The following is a 21,629-nucleotide window of genomic DNA, read 5'->3' as shown; positions in this document are numbered from 1 at the left end:
GTCTTTTAATTTCATGGCTGCAGTCACCATCTGCAGTGATTCTGGAGCACCAAAAAAATAAAGTCAGCCACTGTTTCCCCATCTATTTGCCATGAAGTGATGGGACTGGATGCCATAATCTTAGTTTTCTGAATGTTGAGCTTTAAGCCAACTTTTTCACTCTCCTCTTTCACTTTCATCAAGAGGCTCTTTAGTACTTCTTTGCTTTCTACCATAAGGGTGGTGTCATCAGCATATCTGAGGTTACTGATATTTCTCCCGGCAATCTTGATTCCAGCTTGTGCTTTCTCCAGCCCAGCGTTCTCATGATGTACTCTGCATGTAAGTTAAATAAGGGTCACAGTAACTGCTTAACCTATCGAAGAACTGCCAGGCTCTTCCACAGCATCTGCACCAGTTTATGTTCCCATGAGCAGCATGTGAGGGTTCAAATTTCCTCCCATCCTCACCAACACCACTCATTATCTGTCTGATTCTAGCCATCCTAGTGGGTGTGAAGTGATAACCCATTGAAGTTTTGTTTTGCATTTCCTTATTAACTAATGACATTGATCATCTTTTCATGTGCTTATTGGTTCTCTGTACAAGTTTGGAGAAATGTCTATTGAGATCCCTGGCCCATTTTAAAGTTGGGTTCGTTTTTTTATTATTGGGTTCTAAGAATTCTTTACAACATTTACAATTCAAGACCCTTATCAGACGTATGACTTGCAAATATTTTCTGTGGGCTGTCTTTCTACTTTCCTGACAGTGTTCTCTGAAGCACGAATTTTAAATTTTAATCAAGTCCAGTGCAGCTACTTTTTCTCACTTGTGCTTTCAGTATAGCTAAGAAGGCTTTGCTAACCCAGGTCACAAAGATTTATTCCCACATTTTCTTCTAACTGTTTGATAGTTTTAGCTCTGACATTTACGCCTAGGGTCTACTCTGAGTTAATTTTTGCATTTGTGTATGTTATAAAGAAGTAGTCCAGCTTCATTCATCTGCATGTGGATATCCAGTTGTTGATTCTGTATTATTTACTTTTCTGTTACTCAAATTCTATTAAAGAACAGCTGAACTAGTGAACAGTGGCAAACAGTAGGATGACTAGTTAAACAAATGACATGTGTGGGAAAAATATAACACTTTATAATATGTCTTCTGACATAGTAAATTACTTTAACTCTTTAACCTGGATATTTAAATGTTGAGAAGATGTGGCCAGAGCAAGAGCTGTGGCAGGTTTTTCCCCAGGGGGCTTCAAGAGAGCTGCTAGGGACTCATCTCACTTTCAGGCACCCAACAAGGCATAAATGGTGCTTGCTTTTCCACTAATGCTTCTCTGAACCGCCTGCAGGTTTTGGACACCTTTCATGTAGGGCAAAACTGAAGAGAGTCAAACAGAAAATGCACTGACTTGCCACTCGGCTCTCATCAAGCACTGGTGTCAGTCCAACGTAGCAACACCAAACTCTCCGCTCCACAAGAACGTCCGCACATGTAGTGCTTAGGATTTTACTTAAGCACACAGGTTTTGGATCTGTAGGAATCTGCTTCCAGTTCTCCAAAGATGTCCATCCACTTTGTATCTACAGGTGGGTTTTGGAAGGTCAGCCATTTGTCAGGCCCTTTTCACCTAGGAGCTCATCAGATGGGCTGTGCCTGCCTACGGTGCCCGTCATTTCTAAACATTCTGAGCACACCGGATGTCATCATCAATTAAACCTCTCTTTCTCAGGGAAAATGGTTTTAAAGCACAAAGGTAATTTGAAATTGTGAGAAATAAGCTGCATTCTAAGTAAGTCACAGTTTTAATAAAAATGTTTAGAAAGTTTAGCTAACTTGGCTGCCCTTGCCTATAACACTTTTTGAGTTCTCAAGCAGTCTCACTTCCAAAAGGTGAGCCATTACTCTGGCTGTACAAGGCTTTGTCACAGCCCCTCTACAACTCTGAACAGCTCAAGCGCAGTCTACTCAGCCTCACCTGGGTTCCTGGTAGCCTCTTGAAGATCATCAAACAGTTCTGGAGAAGCAGCAGCTATGTTTCTACTTTATTATAATTCCTTCCCACATTCTCATCTCACAGTGTTTCTAAGAGAAGAGCATCAGAGCAGGCTGACGTTTTCACATCTTCTCTGCAGCCAGCAACAATGCCAGTCATCTGTGGGCACGTGTCCGAGGCCTTCTCTTTTTTATAAACTCAAAAATCTGTTTCTGCATGTTTTGAGCAAATCGACAAGTGACCAAAACTTTTCATTATGAAAGCTGGATTATCACAGGCAAGCAAATCAGCCCCCTTGGCAGCATTGTTAGGGACAAGGTGGGTGGGGAAATTAGCAGGTAAGAAGTTCATGGACTAAATGAAACTTGCCAAATTAATTGCACTGTCTGCCAAATATGCAGATAAATGAGCAGATAAACGGTTTGTATTTGGACAAAAGAACAGTAATATTTTATTTCTCTTCCACACTTCATTAACGTCTTCTTTTTAAAAAATCAAGATGAAGCTCCAGTTTTCAAGTCAAAGTGACTAAAAGCTAGGGACACAGTTTTATTGAGATGGTCTGATGAACCACTTGATCTGAGGAAGAAAGCTTCCCGACTGTTGGGATGATGTAACAGACTCAGCTACACACCACGAAGGACCAACACACTTGTCACCAAAATTCCCCTTCGGTTTACCCGGAGGACTCAGTTGCAGCCTCTGAATCAGGAAATGTAATCTTCTCAGTTCATGGAGCCATCAAGGGACCAACCTGATGACAGTGATCATTTCAGGGCCATGGCCCCCGCCAGTGTGGCAGCCACGTTTCTACACTGAGGACTGGTGTTTCTTTGGATGACACACAAAACTTGTGATTGACTTAGAGGGATGTGCATGTCATGTCCCAGACGGCCATGCACTCTCCCACCCCTCCTCTACCCACACCTCTTCTACACACTTGCCAGTACGTTCCATTTTGGTTATTTGCCTCCCTGATGCACGTCTGTGTGTCCTCACACCTGTCATTAAAATTCATTCAGGCCTCTCTTTTTTGGACATGTCAGGGTCACACTAGGGCTAGTGGTCTCATCGTTCTCATTTTCATTATTTGAGCTCTTAGAAAACATGACCACGATACTCACAGTGCGAAAAATGACATCTGCACTACCTTGACACAAACCTAACAGTTAAACTGCAGGCAGAGTCAAAGGCGATTCTGCCAGGGCCTGGATGCTGTGCAGTTGAGTGGTACCCCTCGGAGTGATGCAACATGGATGATCCATCATTGAGAGCCACAGACCACGACCGCTGGCATCTGTGGTTGGGAAAATATGGCAACAGCGACCATGGGAAGAGGGGAGTCTATGCCATTTTCATGTGCTCAGTCCTGTCTTTGGGGCAGCTAAATGGGTCTTGTACTTTTCTGCGCAGCCTTCTGCATCCATTGCTAAAACTTGAAAAGACTTTTGTGTCCCGGGAAGTCATCTCTTGGGACACAGGGCTTTTGGTGCTAAAATCCAAATGGTTGGCCACCCTAGGGAGAGGCAGGGGTATGGGAGGTACTAGCTGCCTCGGAGAGACGGGGAGAGAAGGTGGTGGAGTGGCAGGTGAGGTGCATGGTTCCCACAGTTCTGTCATGGTATCCAGGTAAGGTTCGTCTTGGCACCCCCAGGTGGCAGGCCTACGACTCCCACCCAGAGGCTGCAATATACACAGTGTCCAGCATTGAGCAGCCTACAATCAGGGCTGTTGACACATGGGGTGATTCTGGAGTTATACCAGGAACCGAACCAGCAGAACCAGACAGAGCATCCTAAAGGCCAGAGCCAACCTTGGAGCCGCAAGCCCACGCTCTCGCTCCACTGTCCCTGAACTACTGATGTGGTCACACGACAGCATCCTTTCCACACCCTGAGCTCCACCAGGGCAAGCCCAGTGGGATTTGCCTCTCCTGCCTGGACAGGAAGAGCTGCCAGACCAGCCCTGTCCTTAGGGAGCTCCCAGCCAGGAGAGGCAGACAGGCCACAGCTGCACAGTCCAGTACGGCAACATGAGAGGCAGCGGTGAGCAGGGACCAGGAAAGGAGGTATCCAAGCTACAACACCAGCAGGGTGGGAACACAGGGGCCGAGAAGGGAGGGAGTGGTTTCTAGATGAGGGAAGGGTGCGAGGAGAGGCAGAGGGCTCCCAGAGGGACAGGGCAGGCAGGTACCTGGAGGCCTCCACTGCAAGCTCCACAGCCAAGAACAGACCAGAGAGGGTGAGGCATCATCGCCCAGGTGTACAGCCAGTCCGCTGAGCAGGGACTGGCCCAGACCACCCCCCCAGTGCCCCCCCCCCGCCTGTGCTCTTCCTCACCAACACCCCGTTCAGGCCAGTGGGGGTCCCCACAGTGAGGCTGGGCACCAGGGGGGTACCCACAGTGAGGCTGGGTACCCTGCTCTGACCGGAGGGGTGGGGATCACTCCACCCCTTTCTCTGCCACCCCCTGCCAGCTATGAAATGGGAACCAAGCTGCCCAAGAGTTAATCACTTTTCTGATGGTTTATTTTATTCATCTTTGGTAACAAATGGCTGAAATCAATTAAACTTGCTTTCCCCTCAGCTGATGAAGTTAATTATGATTTGTTATGGTATCTGATATGTAAATTATTAGAAAGCAGACTTACGTTGGACCGGCTGCCTCCAGGCGGCACCGGATTAATCATTGTGTAGATGTTGTCACTGGAATTTGTTGAATCTGTAGAACAGTGGAAACCCGCAAGTCGGGGTGATTAATTCATTGCTTAATTAAAACAAACTCATGGCACTTGAACTCATTCTTTTGTATTTTATCACCTAAAATTTCCTCTAAGTACCAGCATTTTCTGGCTAATTTGTATTTAATGAAGATTCACAAAGTTTTTAATCATAGAAAATTCAACTGTGAAAACCACTCAACCCTGAAAGGAAGGATTTCAGGGTTCTGGACGGCAGTGTGGACACGGCAAAATCGTCTCCGCCCCCCTCACCCCACTCCACCCCAAACCAAGTGTGCTCCCCAGATGCTGCCTGGGACAACGCAGGCGCAGCCCGACCACCACCTGTGCTCTCCCCGACCCCCGGCTGGCAGTTTTAATCACACTGGGAAAGACCGACACCACAGATGACCCAAGGGCCACCCTGCCAAGCTGATGGGGCAGGAGGGAGAGGCCGAGATGGGGCTGGAGACGCAGTAACATATGGAGTGGTTTAATGTGACCCAGTCTGAATGTAGGTCATGCAGCTCATAAAAATGCAGCAGCAGAAATAGGGAGCCGGAGTGGGAGCCTCACGGCCGCCGCCAACCCCACCCCTGCTGCCGAGCAGCTTTCCTGCCATGGGGAGCAGAGGAGGGGGTGGAGGGACCCCTCTGTCTCCCCAATTAGCCAGAAAAGTCTCCCGAGGAAATCAGCTAACATATTTATATCAGGAGCAGGCACCATACTTCTCAGGCAGAAATCCAACTACCTCTCACTTTTTATTTTGGGGGTGGGTAAAGATGGCATGCTGAATTTCTTCTAGTTGGTGGTACGCTATTCTTAGCTGGGAAAGAAACACAATTGTGATGCTGTATGTGTGTGAGTACACGTGCCCTCTTCTATTGAAGAAAAAGGGAAAAAGGGATCTCTGATATAGAGGACCAGAAACCAAGAGCTCTGGACACTCAAGAGGCATCATTCTGCAGAGTCCTAGGCCCAGGAGGCCAGAACCCCAAAGCCCCTTTCCAGTCATCTAGAGAAGCCAACAACCAGAACAGGATTCTCTCTGACCAGGGGGAGTCAAGAGTAGCGAGACCCTCGTTCTTGGATCTCCTTGCTCTGCCCCAAGAAGTGCCCCAGCTGAAGCCACAGGGTGGGCTGGTGGCACCAGGGTCTCCTGTCCACTAAATCCCTGATGCCAAGATGCCCGGTGAGGGGCGCACTGCTCAGGAAGAGTGGCCAGCCAGCCCTGGCTCTGTACCAGAGCCCCTCCAGGACTTCCTACTCCTCCAGAGGCACCCATCCCTCAGCCTTCTTACCTGCAGGACTAGGCATGATGGGTGTTCCTGGGGGGCCGCCACCACCAGGGGGTCCCTGGAGACAAGATTAAAAACTGATGTCGGAAACCCACAGTGATGACATGTGGGGAGAGGCCCCGAGCTCCAGCCACATCAGCAGTCCGTGCTCACCCGGGGCCCAGACCCACATTTAGCTCTCACTCAGCCACCACTGTCCATACAGAACCCAGTTGTTTAAGGCCTGGGGGAACTGGACTCCCTCCTTCCCTTCTTTAAACCAGGAGGCAGCTGCGGGTGTGCGTGTACGCTCACATGCACGGAGCCCAGTGAAACCACAGGCCTGTGGTGGAAGCTGACTGGCCTACTGGTCAGTCCCCTGGATGAAGTCTCGGTCTTGTGTGGGGCCTTCTGGGACACCAGAAGCTACAGGCACTTGCATACTAACAGTAAATTCTAGCATAGCTTGGAATCTGTGCTCATAACATGTCTTGAAAACAAAGAGACAAGGGATCCCTTCAACCCTGATACTCTTGCACACGCAGTCACACAGGACTAGACATGCAATGCCCAAAACCTGCACACACTCACCACGTAGGTACCGGGTGATGAGGAGGAGTATGGAATCTAGAAACAAGAAAGGGGTGAACCACGGGTCAGAGACACCTCCTCCGACAGGCAACGTGTGCTCTGCCTTCCAAATCCTCTTGGGGACACAACCCCACTCTTGACAGGAAACACAATGAGCCGCCTGGTGTCTCTAGGAAGGCCAGGGATGTAAGCACAGTCCCGTTCCTATACTGAACTGGTCCCAGAGCCTTGGCAGGGAACCTTGGGCGCAGGAGACCCTCTAGTTCAAGGACAGGAAAGCGAGAGCTTAGCCCCACCCCCTGGCTTCCTGCCCTGGACTGTCTGCGCCGAGCCCCCTCCCAGCTCCCTCCTCTGAGTACTGAAGGCCTGCCCTGCCAAGGAAGAGGAGGCCGGCAGGAGTCCCTACATGGACAGGGCTCTGAGCACGGCTCCCAGCTCACACCCCAGCTTCTACAGAGCCCCTGATCGGTCCAGCGTGGTACTCTCAAATCTCCCCTTACAGGTGGGCTTCTCCTTGGAAGCATCAGGTGGAATCCTGCTGCATCCCACTCCCCGTGACACCTCCAACCTGGGGACAGGAACCACCCTGCACCCTGGAACCTCACCCACCCCTAGCAAACAGCACCCCCCACCCCCAACCTGGGTACTCACTGAGTTAGCACTGTTAGGATTGGGCCAGGGTCTGCCAGCTCCCGGGCCCCTGAGAGAAGGAGAGAGAGATGAAAACAATGAAAAAGATGCTATAAATGCCAACACGGGTAGTGCCAGCAGGAGCAGAACAAGAGGGTCGAAATCACTAACAGGAAGTCCTTCATACAGTCCTAGGACTGGGGTAAAAACATGTACTTCCATGGGTAGAAATCTATAGACCCCTATACATTATACGCAAAATTTGTGAAGAAAAGTATTTCCTCTGCAAGTGCATTTTCCTAAGAAGGACACAGATACTCACAGGGATCTACTACCACAAAAGTGCTACAGCACTGAACCACTCAATGAATGGTACAGGGCTCCAAACCTGACCCTGCCACTTATAGCGGCGTGAGCCTGGGCGAGTTACTTCACCCCTCTGTGCCTTAGTTACCCCATCTGACAACAGAGCATAATACTAAGCACTTCACAGGGTCATTATGAAGATGAGGTGAGTTAATCCATGAAGCAAGCTCAGACCTGTGCCTGGCATAGACAAGCACACAGATCCCCTATACGGGGGTCTATGAGGTCTTGTCACCAGTACGTTCAACATTCTCACTCTACTGATGAGGAGACAGAGGTCCAGAGAGGTGTCAGTGATTACTGCGATCATGAGTTTCTCGGGGGGAACAGAGGGTAGGGACACCCACAGGCTCCAGGCTGCCAGCAGGGGTATGGCCTTACATGTTAATCCCGGGCATGGCGGGGCCGAGGGAGTTGGGTGGTGGTCTCATGCCGCTGCCGTAATTCTGCAACGATAACCAAGGGTCAGTCTATGAGAAGGAGAAGGGGCACCAGAGAGAGGAGAGGGAAAAACAAACAGAACATAAGGGAGAGGGTTAGTCTGTGAAAAGGATCTGATGAAAAAGTAATACATTCATTTAAAAAAAAAAAAGAAAAAAAACGAGGGGTGGGAACCAACTGACAGGACCACAATGACAATCCAGCACAGGGGGATCGTCACAGCTTTAGGCGCATCTTCAGGGGCTTCAGGATGGGTCTCCTGGGAGCATACGGGCGTCCAGCAAGGCGCTCATGATGTTGGTCGGCACCTGCCCTCAGTTCTCAGGCAGGAAAGGGGAACAGACTCAGCAAGAGGACCAGCTGGTGACCACCAGCCACCTTAGAAACTCAGGGAGAACAAACTACCAGCAGGCCGGAGGCTGCATGTGGAGGGGAGGCATGCATCTGAAAGGCCTGTCCAGCGGCTGTTCCCAAGCCTTGGTGTGGACAGACCCCAACCCACCCCGGGTCTCGGTTGTCCCCCGACGCAGTTGCCTAATTCAACTGTCAGCATGTGGGGCCCGCAACAGGCACAGGACTGGAAGACCAAGAAGAAAATGGTCTCTCTGCTCAAGGGAATCACTGTTCCATTTAAGAAGAGAATCTGCACAGAACTTGGTCCCAACTCACCTTGGCACAGCCCGTCATGGCAGTGGGGTGGGTAAAAGGGAGTCCGGACCAGGCACTCAGGCCTGTCACCTGGCTCATCTCCTGACATCTCTCTCCCTGACTCCCCTCTTCCAGAGCTATGTTCTTTGCAGGAATAAGCTTCCTTTCTCTGCCTGGCAGGTTCCTACACATTCTCCAATACCCAGCTCAAACAGCACCTCCTCTGTAAGGCCCTCCCTGCTCATCCCGTGGGATTAACTGCTCCATCCTAGTCACTCCCATAGTGTCTTGTAACTCCCCTCCCCACAACCCCCGCACAGCCTGCAGCACACTGGCTTACTATCGTGGTCACGTGTGCACCTCTCCCACTGGACTGTGAGCCCCTTTGGAAGGTGGTAACCCTATCTTAATGATCTTCCGGTCCCTCATCACTCCACATATCAGCCGGCGCAGACTGGGCACTGAATCATCAATGAAGGAATGAAGAAGTGAAGGAATGGAAAGTACAATGAGGCTGACTGCAGCCTGAGCTCCGCCTTTACAGGATAATCTGAAAGTATCGGGTTGGGTGGAATTTTGATGGCAAAGGAACAGCCAGCATTAGCTATTTTTTTTTTTTTACTGAGCACGTAATATACAACCTCTGGTTTGGACCTTGTAACAACACCATGAAGCTTGTATTATTCCCATTTTATAGAAGAGAAGACTGAGGGTCTGGAGAGAAAAAGATTTGCTCAAGGTCACAGTCAGCTAATGCCTCCACTGGGGTTTAATCCTGGATCTGGGGTCTCAGGGTCTGCTCTCTACATCACACATCTGTGAGGGAGGGGGACACAACAGGGGGCTCAAGAGCCAGAGCTGACAAAGAGAGCCGCCTTCAGGCTGGTAGCGGGTTCTTCAGCCAGGGACCATCTTGGGGCCACCTCCTTGGCTTGGTCAGAGAGGGCCTTGTGAGTGTCCAGAGGGGCTTTGTGGGTGTGCACAAAGACAGCAGCAGCCCCAGGCTGGCTGGCACAGAGCAGATGGGTGGAGGGAGCAGGGGAAGGCTTCTTAGGCAGCCGGCATGTGTAGGGCCCAGCATCCCCTGCACCTGCTCAGAGCTGAGTCCCTGGGCCAGAAAACGTGTGCCTGCCCTGGAGCATACCATAGCAGGATCTGCGGATGGCAGGGCCAGTCCATCCCTACAGATGATGCCATGGGTGGTGAGCAGAGCCTTGGATCTGAGGGTAGAACATGGGAGCACTTGTCCTGGCTCAGCCTGACTCTTGGCAAAGCACCCAAATAACAGTAAGGCTTCCTCCAAGCCAAGCTGTGCTACGGGCTTTGTATCACCTACATTTAACCCACAAACATTTCATTACCATCCCTGCTTTAAAGATTATGACACTCGGGCGCAGAAGCAGAGTGACGGCCTCTTGTGCAGCGATCACCATGGCTTCAGTGTGCAATCCCTCTGCTGTGCTTCCTCGTCCATAAAATGGGGACAAAGAGCCCAGCCTTACAGGGTCATGAGAGGATCAAATGAAATGATGGCTCTAAAGAGCTCCTTCAGCCCTCAGAGGTGTGTGCTGATGTGGGATGTTGGCAGAGAAAACACCAGAGCCCTGAATGCTGCCCTGAGCATTAGGTCTTCCAGGGCCCTTTCTAAGCCCACGTACAGTCACTGAAGCCCCTGTCCACAACAGCCTGGCTCCCGCTGTTTCAGGGCAGGAAGCTCACGGCCTCCCTGGGCAGCCCACTCTTTCACTGTGTGCAGCCCGGCCAATCCGAAAGGCCTCCCAGACGGAGACCTCCTCCAGGGGCTGCAGCTGTGTCCTGCTCCCGCTCGTGCCCAGGAGAGCAGCTGCACTGAGGGGTGAGAGCAGAAGGCTGGCCCAGGGGCCGGCAGGAGCCCACAACGCAGCAGCAGAGTGGGGTGAGGAGAGCATTAGTAGGGTGCTCGCTCCTGAAAGACGTCTGGACACACAGCCCCTAAGGGGAGGCTCCGTGTGCACCAGCTGCTGTTCTCAGCTGACCCCTCAGCAGCCAGCACGACCACTGCCCAGGAGCGAGCAGGCTGCCAGTTCCTACTTCCTATAGAGGCCCAGAGCCCGAGGGCCACTCACATGTCCCACTTCACAGATGACAAACTAGAGGCCCAGGGAAGCCAAAGACTCGCCACCCAAGGCTATACAGTAAGTCAGGGCTGAAAGGCAGGTTTTGGAGGAAAGTTTCCAAATCAGAGACACCAGCCTTTTCACAGAGGATGGGCGGGCTTAGGAGCATAGCTTCAGACTCAGTAGAAATAGTCTCTCTTCTCCTAGTGCCCGCCTGCCCTCAGCACTGGGTTCGGAGGTGTGGTTGCCACTGGACACTCCTCTTCCTCTGCCCTCAGCACTGCTCTGCAGGGATGGGGCAGCTGGAGACCTGGAGGAGTCTGGGGTACAGCCATGGGGACGGCCACATCCACGGGTATGTGTCTGTCTGTCTGCCTGCCTATCTTCCCACCTGGCTTCTTATTCCAACTAGGTCACCCCAGGCCCTGGGTAGAGGGGTCGGAGCCACCGTCAGGAACTCTATAAAGGGTCAGGACCCGGCCTTTTGGTCTGAGTTCCGCGCTCTGAGCCGGGTGCACAGCCACGCTGGAAGGCACCCGCAGCCAGCAGGCGTTGGGCCTGCTACTGCTTCCTGCAACTCCTTGGCACAGAGGCTCTTTCTTGGTGCTGCCTGGTGCCTGAGAGAACAGTCTCTAGGATGGACCTGTCAAAGTGGACACCAGGCTGTCAGGCCATTTCCTGTGCTTTTGGACCCGCCCTCCACCCCCTCTAATCATGCAGAGCCTGGCCAGCCCTACTGAGAGGCCTCCAAGGGGCCACCCCAGAAAGTGCCTCAAGTGACTCCACTCTCTTCCTCACCAGCTGAGGATGCTCTCGCCTCATTTACAATCCTTCTGTCTCTTTCTGGGGTCTCTGTTCAGAGGTCTCTGCTCAGGTCCTGGATCAGAGGGGAGATGCAGCTTCTCCTGGTGGAAAAGGTCTGTCTCTAGATGGTGGGTTATCCCTTATTTGAATGTTCTCAAATGCCAGGATGGCGATCTGATTCTAGGCTGTGCTGACCCCACCTCACCAGGAATACCAGAAGCGTTGAAAGTGGCCCCGTGGGGTCTGGGTGCCATACATCATTGCCACGGGAGCCTGCAGAGCTCGGGCAGTTTCAGCCTCATCCTAACAGGATTCACTTTTGAAAAATTCAGCCAGAAGTTCTCGCCAGACACAGGCATAGGAATAAATCTTTAAAGAGAAAAACAATTAAGTGGAAACACTGCCTCCTTTTTGGCACTGGCTGTTTCAGGAAACCAGAGTAAAATCTGCCCAAGACACTGAGGGCAAAGGGCAGGTTGATGCCTAGTTTACTGGTTCCTTTGTGACATTTAGGCTAAAATGCAACACAACCTCAAGAAGTACCATGTCACTCCATTCGGTTTTATAGTCCCAACCCCACACTGTACCTATTCTTTGCTGAGAAAGTTCTAGAGCGGTCCCACTATTAGCAATCTTATTCCCCACTTGGAGCAACAGGCTGAAGGTTTCCCACCTTTGTGTCTGATCTCAGCAAGTGTATGTGGTGGGGCTTACTAAAGACTGCCTAAAGGGGCTTGGTCGCCTTTCTTAGCCCAGGCATGGCAAGACAGGCCTCCCTCTCTGAACCCAGGTTCCAGGGAAGCAATGGGATCTGTGGGGTGCCTCGTGGAGCCTCGAGCGGTAGTCTGTGTCTTACAGCCTCATGATTAGTCCCATGAGGTCCTCACCTGGCTGCCCATTTTGCAGATGAGGGACAAGAGGCCCCAAGAGTCCAAAGTGCAGCCGGGACCATGTTTTCCAGCACTAAGCTCTGAGCTCATCCCTCTCCTGTCTACTCCACTGGAGGGACCAGAGGAGCACCTCAGGGGACAGAGAGAGGGCTTGGGGATGGGTCCTGTCCTCTGCCCAACTGCACCCTAGGGGTCCAAAACTTCTAGGCTTTGTGATACCCACTCCTTGGCTGACCCCAGAACCTGCAATCCATTTTATAACCCAATCTTGCCCAGGTCCAGGCTCACTCAGGGCCAGGCCTTTCTGCCCCCAGTGAGGGGCCAGTGATGACATCTGGGTTGCTCTGAGGGAGGTTTGGCTCTGGAATTTGATACTGCACCTTACCCAGTAGGGCACAAGAGATATGGGAAAACCGAAAGTGAAAGTCGCTCAGTCGTGTCCGACTCATTGCGACTCCATGGACTATATAGTCCATGGAATTCTCCAGGCCAGAATACTGGAGTGGGTAGCATTTCCCTTCTCCGGGGGATCTTCCCAACCCAGGGATCAAACCCAGGTCTCCCACATTGTAGGCGGATTTTTTTACCAGCTAAGCCACAAGGGAAGCGCAAGAATACTGTAATGGGTAGCCTATCCTTTTTCTCCAGGGGATCTTCCCAACCCAGGAATTGAACCGGGGTCTCCTGCATTGCAGGCAGATTCTTTACCAACGGAGCTATCAGGGAAGCCTGATATGGGAAAAGAAGGAAACAAAAACACTAATTAGAAAAGATATACATGGACTTCCCTTGTGGTCCAACACTTAAGAATCCACCTGTCAATGCAGGGGACATAGGTTTGATCCCTGGTCTGGGACAATCCCACATGCTGCAGAGTAACTAAGCCTGTGCACCTGAGCTCCAGAGCCAGTGAGGCACAAATACTGAGCCCACATGCTGCAACTACTTGAAGCCTGCACACCCTAGAAGCTGTGCTCCACAACAAAAGAATTCACCACAATGAGATGCACAAGCACCACAGCTAGAGAGGAGCCCCCACTTGTCACAACTAGAGAAAGCCTGCACAGCAACGAAGACCTAGCTCAGTCAAAAATAAAAATAAATTAAAAAAAGAAAGATATATGCACCCCTATATTCATTGCATTTTTTTAAAAAACAATAACCAAAATATGGAAGCAACACAAGTATCCAACAACGAATGAATGGACAAAGATGTGGTACACACACACACACACACACACACACAGAGAAATATCACTTAGGCACAAAAAAGGATGAAACCTTGTCATCTGTGACAATATGGATGGACACTGATTGCAATATGCTAAATGAAATAAGTCTGATAAAGAAAAACACTTATGGTTTCACTCATATGTGCACTCTAAAAACCAAAACAAATGAATAAAAATAACAAAACAGAAAACAGTTATAGATACAGAGAACAAACAGGTGGTTGCCAGAGGGCAGGAGAGTGGGGGTGAAGGAGACTAAGAGGTAGAAACATCCAGTTGCAAAATAAACTGAGTCATGGGAATGAAATGTCCAGCCCATAGCTATGTAACATCTCTGCATGATGACACATCATAGGAACTACACCTACTGTGTTGATCATTTTTGAAATGTCCACAAATACTGAATCACTAAGTTGTGTAAAGGAACTAACATAGTGTTGTAGGTCAATTACACTTCAAAAACGAACTCATAGAAAGAGAGATCAGACTTGTGGTTACCAGAGGCAGAAGGCTGCGGGGAGGGAGAACTGGATGAAGAAAGTCAACAGGCACAGACTCCCAAGATAAGTACTAGGCATGTAATGTACAACATCAAAAATGTAACTAACACTGCTGTATGTTACACACCAGTGTTGTTAAGAGAGTAAATCCTAAAAGCTCTCATCATAAGAAAAAAAAATTTTCAATCTCCTTAATTCTGTATCTATATGAGATGATGGATGCTCACTAAACTTATCGTGGTAATCATTTTCTGATGTAAGTCACTATGCTGTACACCTTGAACTTATACAGTGCTGTATGTCAATTATATCTCCATAAAACCAGGGGAGGAAAAAAAGAACAGGAGAGATGTTTTCGGAGCCTCTGAGGTTGGTGGGGTGAGGACGGCCAGCTGGCCTCCCCGCTGAGCTTGCTTCTCCCACCCCTCTGGGCACCAGTCTCTGAGCCCCCAAGAGTTCTATCCCTGTATCCTGCCCGGTGAGGCCAGGAGGGCCCCTTTCAGCAAGACCTCAGGCTGCAGGAGCCCCACCTCTTTAAACATGCCACAAGAGTGTGCCAGACTCCTGGTCAGGGACACGGACACACCGAGACTCCCGCTGAGCCGGGAGGAAGTCCTAGACTTCCGGAACACTCTGGTCTCAGGCCTTCTGATAACATCCATTCCCAGCTTCTGGAACCTCAATATTACTACAGGCTTAACAACTGTTAATGGCCTTTGCCAGAAAAAAAAGAAACACAAAGCAATCACCCAGCACAAGCAGATTGAGTCCTCAGCACTGGTTTTAAGCCCCCTAGTTGGAAAACACGAGCTGCTTCCTAAGAGGCTACACTGTGCCAAGCCTCGCACCAACAACTCATGCCTCCTCCTATCAGCAACCCTACAAGGCAGTCTTGGTCTCCGTCCCACTTTACAGATGCAGCTGCTGAGTCTCCAAGAATCAGCAGGGCAAGGGGTGGAGTACACTGTCCTCTTGCATCCCCAAGACCTCCTCCAGGACAATCCTGGAAGTCCAAGGCCACTGCTGATTTGCACACCAGGAGGATCTAGTGTGCGCGGCTAAGGACTCTGAAAGTTTCTGACTCAGGACAAGGAATGCTGGGCTTTCAGACCCTGCCGCCCTCCCACGGGTTCCTGTGGAGGTCAGCTCCAGCTGGCCTCCTGGCAGGAAGGGGCCACTCCGGTGGCTTAAAAGGAGCTGGTGAAAACACAAGCTTTGGGGGATTTGAGGAAAGAAAAGAAAACAAGAAAACCGGAGCTACAACCGGTGTGGGCTTGCTTCCTTTCAGGATTATGGGGCCATCGAAAGACAAGGACCTCCCTAAAAATCTTTCAACACCACAGATGTTACAGCCATCACCGGGAAGAAAGCAGCGGCTGGATGTGCTGTAAATACAATTCTGGGCAGAGTGGAGGACTGTGGGGTGTGGCAGACACCTCTTCCTACAAAAGGGAGGCAGGCATGCATGAGCGGGGGCACAACCCCACTGCCAGGGAACCAGAAACCTGTGCAGGGGCCCAGAGACTCCAAATACCCACAAGCAGAAGGAAGACAGGCAAGCGGGCCTCCAGGCAGGGCAGAAGAGAAGGGAAGGAACACCCCAGAACAGGCTCTCCCGCTCTCACTCTGAAACACCCATCTCCTTACTCAGACTCTGGCTTTCGAGGGGCAGACTTCAGAGAATTCCCAAGGAGGGCAGAACACAGCAAATTCTCTGCCACAGCTTCCGCAGGACCCAGAGCCACACTTAAATACTCAGAAGAGTGGGAGCCAATGGTGAGAAGGTTCTAGAACAGGAATGGCCTGTCAGACCCCTGCCCGATGGTTCTATGGGACCTGGGGACCTGAGGGTACAGAGCTGGGTCACAAGGAGTGACCACTGAGTTGTTGTGAAGGGACAGACAGGGCACTAGAGATAATTTCTTCCAGAGGTTTCTAAACTGTCCTTCTTGGCAACAGAACCCCTCTGGGCAAAAGAAAGCTCAGGCAGGAGCCTGGGATATGAACACGGCAAGAGCTCTGGGTTGAAGTGCACTTTGGGACCCTGGCCGGCCTGGCCTCCTCTCAGCTGAGAGGTATACCACTGAGAACCACGTCTACCGACTCACACCTCCCGCACTGGACAGGTGGGGACACTGGGGCCTGCTGGGCCCACCAAGGTCAAAGTGATTCATCCAAAGTCAGACAAATGGTGAGCTGCAGACAGAATAATGTAATATCCTGCCTTGGGTGACCACTGAGCCAGCTCAGGTCCACCCGCCCAGGGTGGGAGGAAGCTCTGGGGACCCACAAAGCTGCTTGGGTACATAGACCCCTGCCTTCCAAATTCCTCAAGTCCTCCCCATGGAAGGCTCCCAGGTGCCCCTCCTCCCCAACTCCATGGCGGAGGGGTGTCCCTCTCAACTCTGCTGGGGGGCTGCCCATCTACGGGCAGAAAGGGCCACTGGGGCATTAGTCATGCCCTCTCCCCTCACCTTTACGAGCTACGAGACGTGGAAAGACAGACAGACTAGGAAAGAGGAGATAAAGTGGGTGCATATAGATGGCTAGGGAGATGGACGGACAGACTGGCGGTTGGTTACCTGTGGGCCGGGCCCCATGGGCCCCATTCCTCGAGGAGGGTTCATTCTCTGCATTGATCCTCCCATGTTGGGGTGACCTGTGTGACAGAGGTGCAGTGAGCATGAGTGGAAGGAAGGAGAGGCAGACAGTGGGGCAGGAAGAGCCTCTCCCAACGCCCCCCATCCGCCCAGCAGCCCACCCTGCCCCCTCTACCTTGTTGTCGCGTGGGATCCATGGAATTGGGCAGCAGTGGCTGTGTCCCAGGAACTCCTCCCGGAGGCTGAAAGAGATAGAAGACGCAGCTGAGTGCTGCTCCCCACAGTGGGGGCACAGGTGGGTGCACCTGCCTGCCCCATCTCCCCACCTGACCATTAGGGCCACTTAGGGTCTCCCTGAGACCACTCCTGCTGCCCGACGGCTAGAGGGTCCCCCAGGGGACAGGCAGCTCCAGCTGGAGCTAGGGAAACTGCAGCATGCGCAGGTGAGCATGGGGGCTCCATCTGTGAGTCTTCGCGGGTCTGCATACCTGCCGGAGCCGAGCGCCACTCCGGCCTCATCGCCCACCACACACTCCTCAGAGGCAGCACTGTCTCTCCCTTCTACCACCCAAACTCCAGTCTCTGCAGTTTAGGTCAAACACTAAATTGGGAATAGGGGATGAACAAGGTGGTCTTTGAGATTTCGATGGGGGAGCTGAGGTCCAGAGGTCTGACAGCCCTGCGGGCAGGGCCAGGAAGAACACCCAGGACTCCTGACTCCTTCCAGCACATGAAACGCTACCTTCTGACCCCAGGGGTGGAGGAGGCAGCCTCTGGGAGAGGATGAGCAGGATGCTGAATGAGAACCCATCCCCCGCAAAGCCTGGTGCATGTGGTGGATGCTGGTGTGATCACTCTAGAGATGAGGAGGGTCACGGGGTTCCTGAGTTAACACTTAGCACACTCGCTATGAAAACCCCTTCAAAGCTCTTTATTTGAGACTGAAGTTATTTTACTGCAATACAAAACAAGAGAAAAGCAGAGCTGGGGGGAATGCGGCAGTGGGGGGCAGGGGGAACCCCATGCCTTAGGACTAATTACAGGCCTCAGGTTGGGGGGAAAGCCTTTGTGAAAGCGGGGCACCCATGTCAGGGACCCTGGACTACCCAGGGTCCCCCAGCCCCAACTGTGCTGCGGGATTGGTGGGGAGTTGTCGGCCCAACAGGGAATTCCCAACCAGTTTTGGAAGGAGGTGGTGGGAAACAAAGGGATAACCTCTCACAGTTTACCTTCAGAATAAATAGGGTGTGTGTGTGTGCGTGTGTCTGGGGAGAGGGAGGGTCAGGTCAGCATGGGGGTACTTGCTATTCGGAAGTGGCATTCCATACCTGCCATTCCATCTGCCCAGGGCTATGGACAGTCTCTCTCTCTCTGGCTCTGGGTGTTAGCTGTTCTGACCTCTTGCTTTCTCCCAGCTCTGCTTCCTCCTCCGAGTTCCCAAGCTCTGAATCACTGGGCTGGCTAGTGTCTGCCCACTTGGGGGTTTGGGATATTTCTGAAGCCTGGTTACAGAACTCTGAGAGGACGCAGGAAGGCCTGCCATTGAAGCTGTCTGGTTTGGGGGCTCCTGGGGTGCTGAGGTGCTGGGAGGTCTTGGTAAGCCCCCATCTAACTCTGGTGGAGTGGCCACGAGGATCAGAAAACCGCTTCCTGTCCAGGTAGCCCAGTGCTGACTATCAGTTCAGGCCAGAAGCTCTTCCTTGGGCTCCCCTAACCCTACTGTGTGTCACGACTCCGGAGCAGGGCAGGGCTGCCCAGAGGCCCAGACGGGACCCGGAGTCACTTCTCTCACCGGAATGACCCCGAGATGAGCACTGGGCCTCCTCTACCAGGGCAGTAAGGTGTGTAGTGACCAAGGTAAAAGGGTCTGCACTGCAAGAGCCAAAGCCCCCAGGTGTGAGGAAGAAGAATAACGGCTCATTGTACATGGGACTGCAAGCGCCTGCCATGCACACACGCTCGGGCCTGCTGGGCAGAGAGATGCTCTGGGGCTGTTCCACAGGCTCCTGGAAGTAGGCCGGTGCCTCGCCTCCAGCACGGTGGGGTGGGTGCAGCAAGTGTCTGCCCAGAGGCCGGACGAAGTCCAGCAGCATCTGCTAGTCACTCGGCTGCGTGCCCAAGTTAGCGGGCTGGGTAGGGCGGGGGCTCCACTGGGATGTGATGTGAGGGCTGCCCAACAACCCCAGATTCTATCCCTCTTCTCCTAAACCCTGCTGAAACCCACTGTTCGCCATCCACTCAGCTATCCTTGCTTGAAACACAGCAATGCTCTCTGTACAAGGCGCCAAACCCCTAGCCAGGGAGGCAGGTGGAGGATGGCCTTGCAAGACTTTTAAGTAGAAAGAGTTAGTTACTCAGTCGTCTTTGCAACCCCATGAACTATGGCCTGCCAGGCTCCTCTGTCCGTGGGATTTCCCAGGCAAGGACACTGGAGTGGGTTGAGTTGCTGTTTCCTTCTCCGGGGGATCTTCCTGACCCAGGGACCAAACCCAGACCAAAGTCAATGATCCTTATTAGCTCCTGGTCTCCCTAAGGGCCCTTCCATCACCCTAACCCAGGAGGTCATGCAAGCCTGAGCTGCTTCTTCCTTCTCCTGCCCTGGGGAAGGTTGAGCTAACTCAGGTGGCATAGAGGCTCCCGTGGAACCAGGAGCCCCAACTGAGGCATGCTCCAAGAGATGCCCAGGGGTGACTCCTGGGAAAGGGACACATCCCTGCCTGGAGGACAAAAATTCTTGCGTCCACAGGAAACTGGAAATCTGAATAGATTTCCAATGGAGGGTGGTAGGGAGGTTAGCCTGATTGATTTGTAATGCGAGGTACAGATGATGGATTTATTCTCCATTTGCTCTCTCGGGCACTTGCTCATGCTTAATTGATAAATAGAAACAAACATGTTTCCTCTCGCGTTCCTTAATTGCTGGAGGAAGGACCACAATTATGATAAGGAAGCATCTGTTCTCTCCTGGGGGCAGGAGGGTGCAGTTCGGGCTAAGGAGAGCCTTGGATGGGCAGGAGGGAGAGCTGCTGCTGGGGCCCTGGCATGTGAGGCCAGAGAAGGTCCACTTAATGGCCTGTTAAGAACAAAGGCAGGGGCAACACATTTACAACTATGAAAACTAACTGAACCAGGGCAGCTGGAGACTAACACGAGCCCAGCTCACTGGGACACATAAGGAAGTCACTGTTCCCCTGTGACCCTCTGTTTCCTCATCTGTGATATATCTTGGGGTCCCTCTTTGCTTAAAAAGCTGGGCCTCTAATTCTTGTCTAAGTTTTCCCCCTTCATGCCAGAGAAAATAGGAAAGAAAAGATTTTTGGAGGAAAAAAAATAAGTGGAAACTGGCAGGCTATTTAACTTTAAAACTGGAGTCCCCTGGTTATGAGCATCTCTCCAAAGTCCTCGTATATCTCACTAAAGGGGCTTTCTTGAGAACGAAAGGAGTCCATTCAGGTAATGTCAATCTAGCTGGTGACTGACCTACCAGCTCCAAAGGCAACAAGAGCTAGAGGTGCTGGCATTGCTGTCAGACTTCCTGATGGGCTTCTGCCAGGTCACTCTAAGAATTACGTATACAGAAATACTGGGGCATGAAATGAAATTTCCCTGATGTTTCTTTAAATTTCTTCAAAGCCTGTCTACCCTCAAAAGAAGATACCCATCTTCACTTTGGCAGCTCTCCTCCTGCCCTTGGATGGTCTGAACCACGGAAGGCAGCTGGGGACCAATTTCTCCAGACCACCTAGAACTGTCAACCCTAATGGGGCAGAATAAGGCATACAACCCCAGGCTGAAAAGCCCTCCCCATAAGCAGACCACTGTTCCAAATTACACGAATAAATCCTTTCTTGTTTTGAGTTGGGTCTGGGAAGCAGGCAGATATTACTTAAAAACTCACAAATGTCCTGCTCGCTGCATTCAGGCTCCTGATCGAAGCATTCCTACGGGCCATTTCTCCCCTTAATAGCAGGATTATATTTACCAGCCTTGGTAATTCTCAAAAGCTTCCAGGGTAAAAAATGCACGTTGTCAATTAACTTCATTAAGGAGGAAGATCCTTTTCCAAGAAAGGGCTGGCAGGGAGGAGCTGAGGCATTACCCACCTTCTTTAGAAGAGCAGAAACCCTGAACTCACACCCCGCTGCCCACTGCCCACCGGGAGAGGCAGGTACGATGCCGGTATGTGTGTGTGGGGGGGGGGTGCGGCTGCGTGGAGCACTGAATAGAAAGAAACATGGTCCTCTCCGGGGACCTGCTTATCAGCTGCCTCCCACATTAGTTAAAACTCTCCTTCCACCTCCCAACCCTTCTTGCAGATTCTGAGTCCAAGTCCAGCTGGGGTCAAGGGTGGCCGAGTGAGGGCAGAGAACACAAAAAGGTACAGTACCTGGTTTCCCATTCTGATCGGGGGCCGGGGGCCGCCTGCGTATCGCGGTGACATAAAAGGCTGCAATTACAGGGCGTTAGTTCAGTGACAGCCTGCAGTACCGAACGGTGACAGACACAAACGCGCGCCACTCCACAAAGTCCAGTTTTGTTACAACTAGGGATCTTTTAAACTGTCTTCCTCCCGGTGGCCTTGTCCCTCCGGGCAAAACTTCCTTTGGGTGGAGGGAGTGCCAGAGGCACACCATGCGTCTGCTGAGAGCTCTACTCTGGGTGCCTGGGCAGCAGCTAGGGCTTGGCACAGGACACGGAGGAGCAGTTACATCAGTGCAGGGTGAAGGGGAGACCTCTGCTGTAGGTAAGGGCAGGTAGAAGAATCCCAAAGGGACTTGTACAGGAAATTTTCCAGTGTGTAGACAAAGCTGGACGCGCACTCACACACACTCACACGACACTGACAAAGG

General features: G+C 51.7%; 1 protein-coding gene across 29 annotated transcripts in view; it reads right to left on the bottom strand.

The window, feature by feature from the left end:
* The window catches only part of SSBP3 (single stranded DNA binding protein 3), a 168,446-nt gene that overhangs the window by 5,949 nt on the left and 140,868 nt on the right, over positions 1-21,629 (bottom strand). For 7 of the 29 annotated variants that reach the window (XM_081493047.1, XM_081493053.1, XM_081493063.1 and 4 more), the window contains 8 exons: positions 21,167-21,226; positions 16,955-17,021; positions 16,762-16,838; positions 7,950-8,014; positions 7,224-7,272; positions 6,573-6,608; positions 6,006-6,060; positions 4,636-4,706 (listed from right to left, as the gene is read on the bottom strand). In XM_081493047.1, the coding sequence (XP_081349173.1) occupies positions 4,636-4,706; positions 6,006-6,060; positions 6,573-6,608; positions 7,224-7,272; positions 7,950-8,014; positions 16,762-16,838; positions 16,955-17,021; positions 21,167-21,226 (480 nt within the window). Of the gene's footprint in view, positions 1-4,635; positions 4,707-6,005; positions 6,061-6,572; positions 6,609-7,223; positions 7,273-7,949; positions 8,039-16,761; positions 16,839-16,954; positions 17,022-21,166; positions 21,227-21,629 lie in introns of all 29 variants that reach the window. The other 22 variants (XM_081493049.1, XM_081493046.1, XM_081493051.1 and 19 more) reach the window with 14 other exon arrangements.

This window comes from Giraffa tippelskirchi, chromosome 5 (genome assembly GCF_054371585.1).
Source record: "Giraffa tippelskirchi isolate mGirTip1 chromosome 5, T2T-mGirTip1v1.2.pri, whole genome shotgun sequence".
In the NCBI taxonomy this organism is placed as follows: Eukaryota; Metazoa; Chordata; class Mammalia; order Artiodactyla; family Giraffidae; genus Giraffa; species Giraffa tippelskirchi.
Note: the sequence above shows the minus strand (reverse complement) of the source record. Positions and strands in the feature narration are given on the sequence as shown.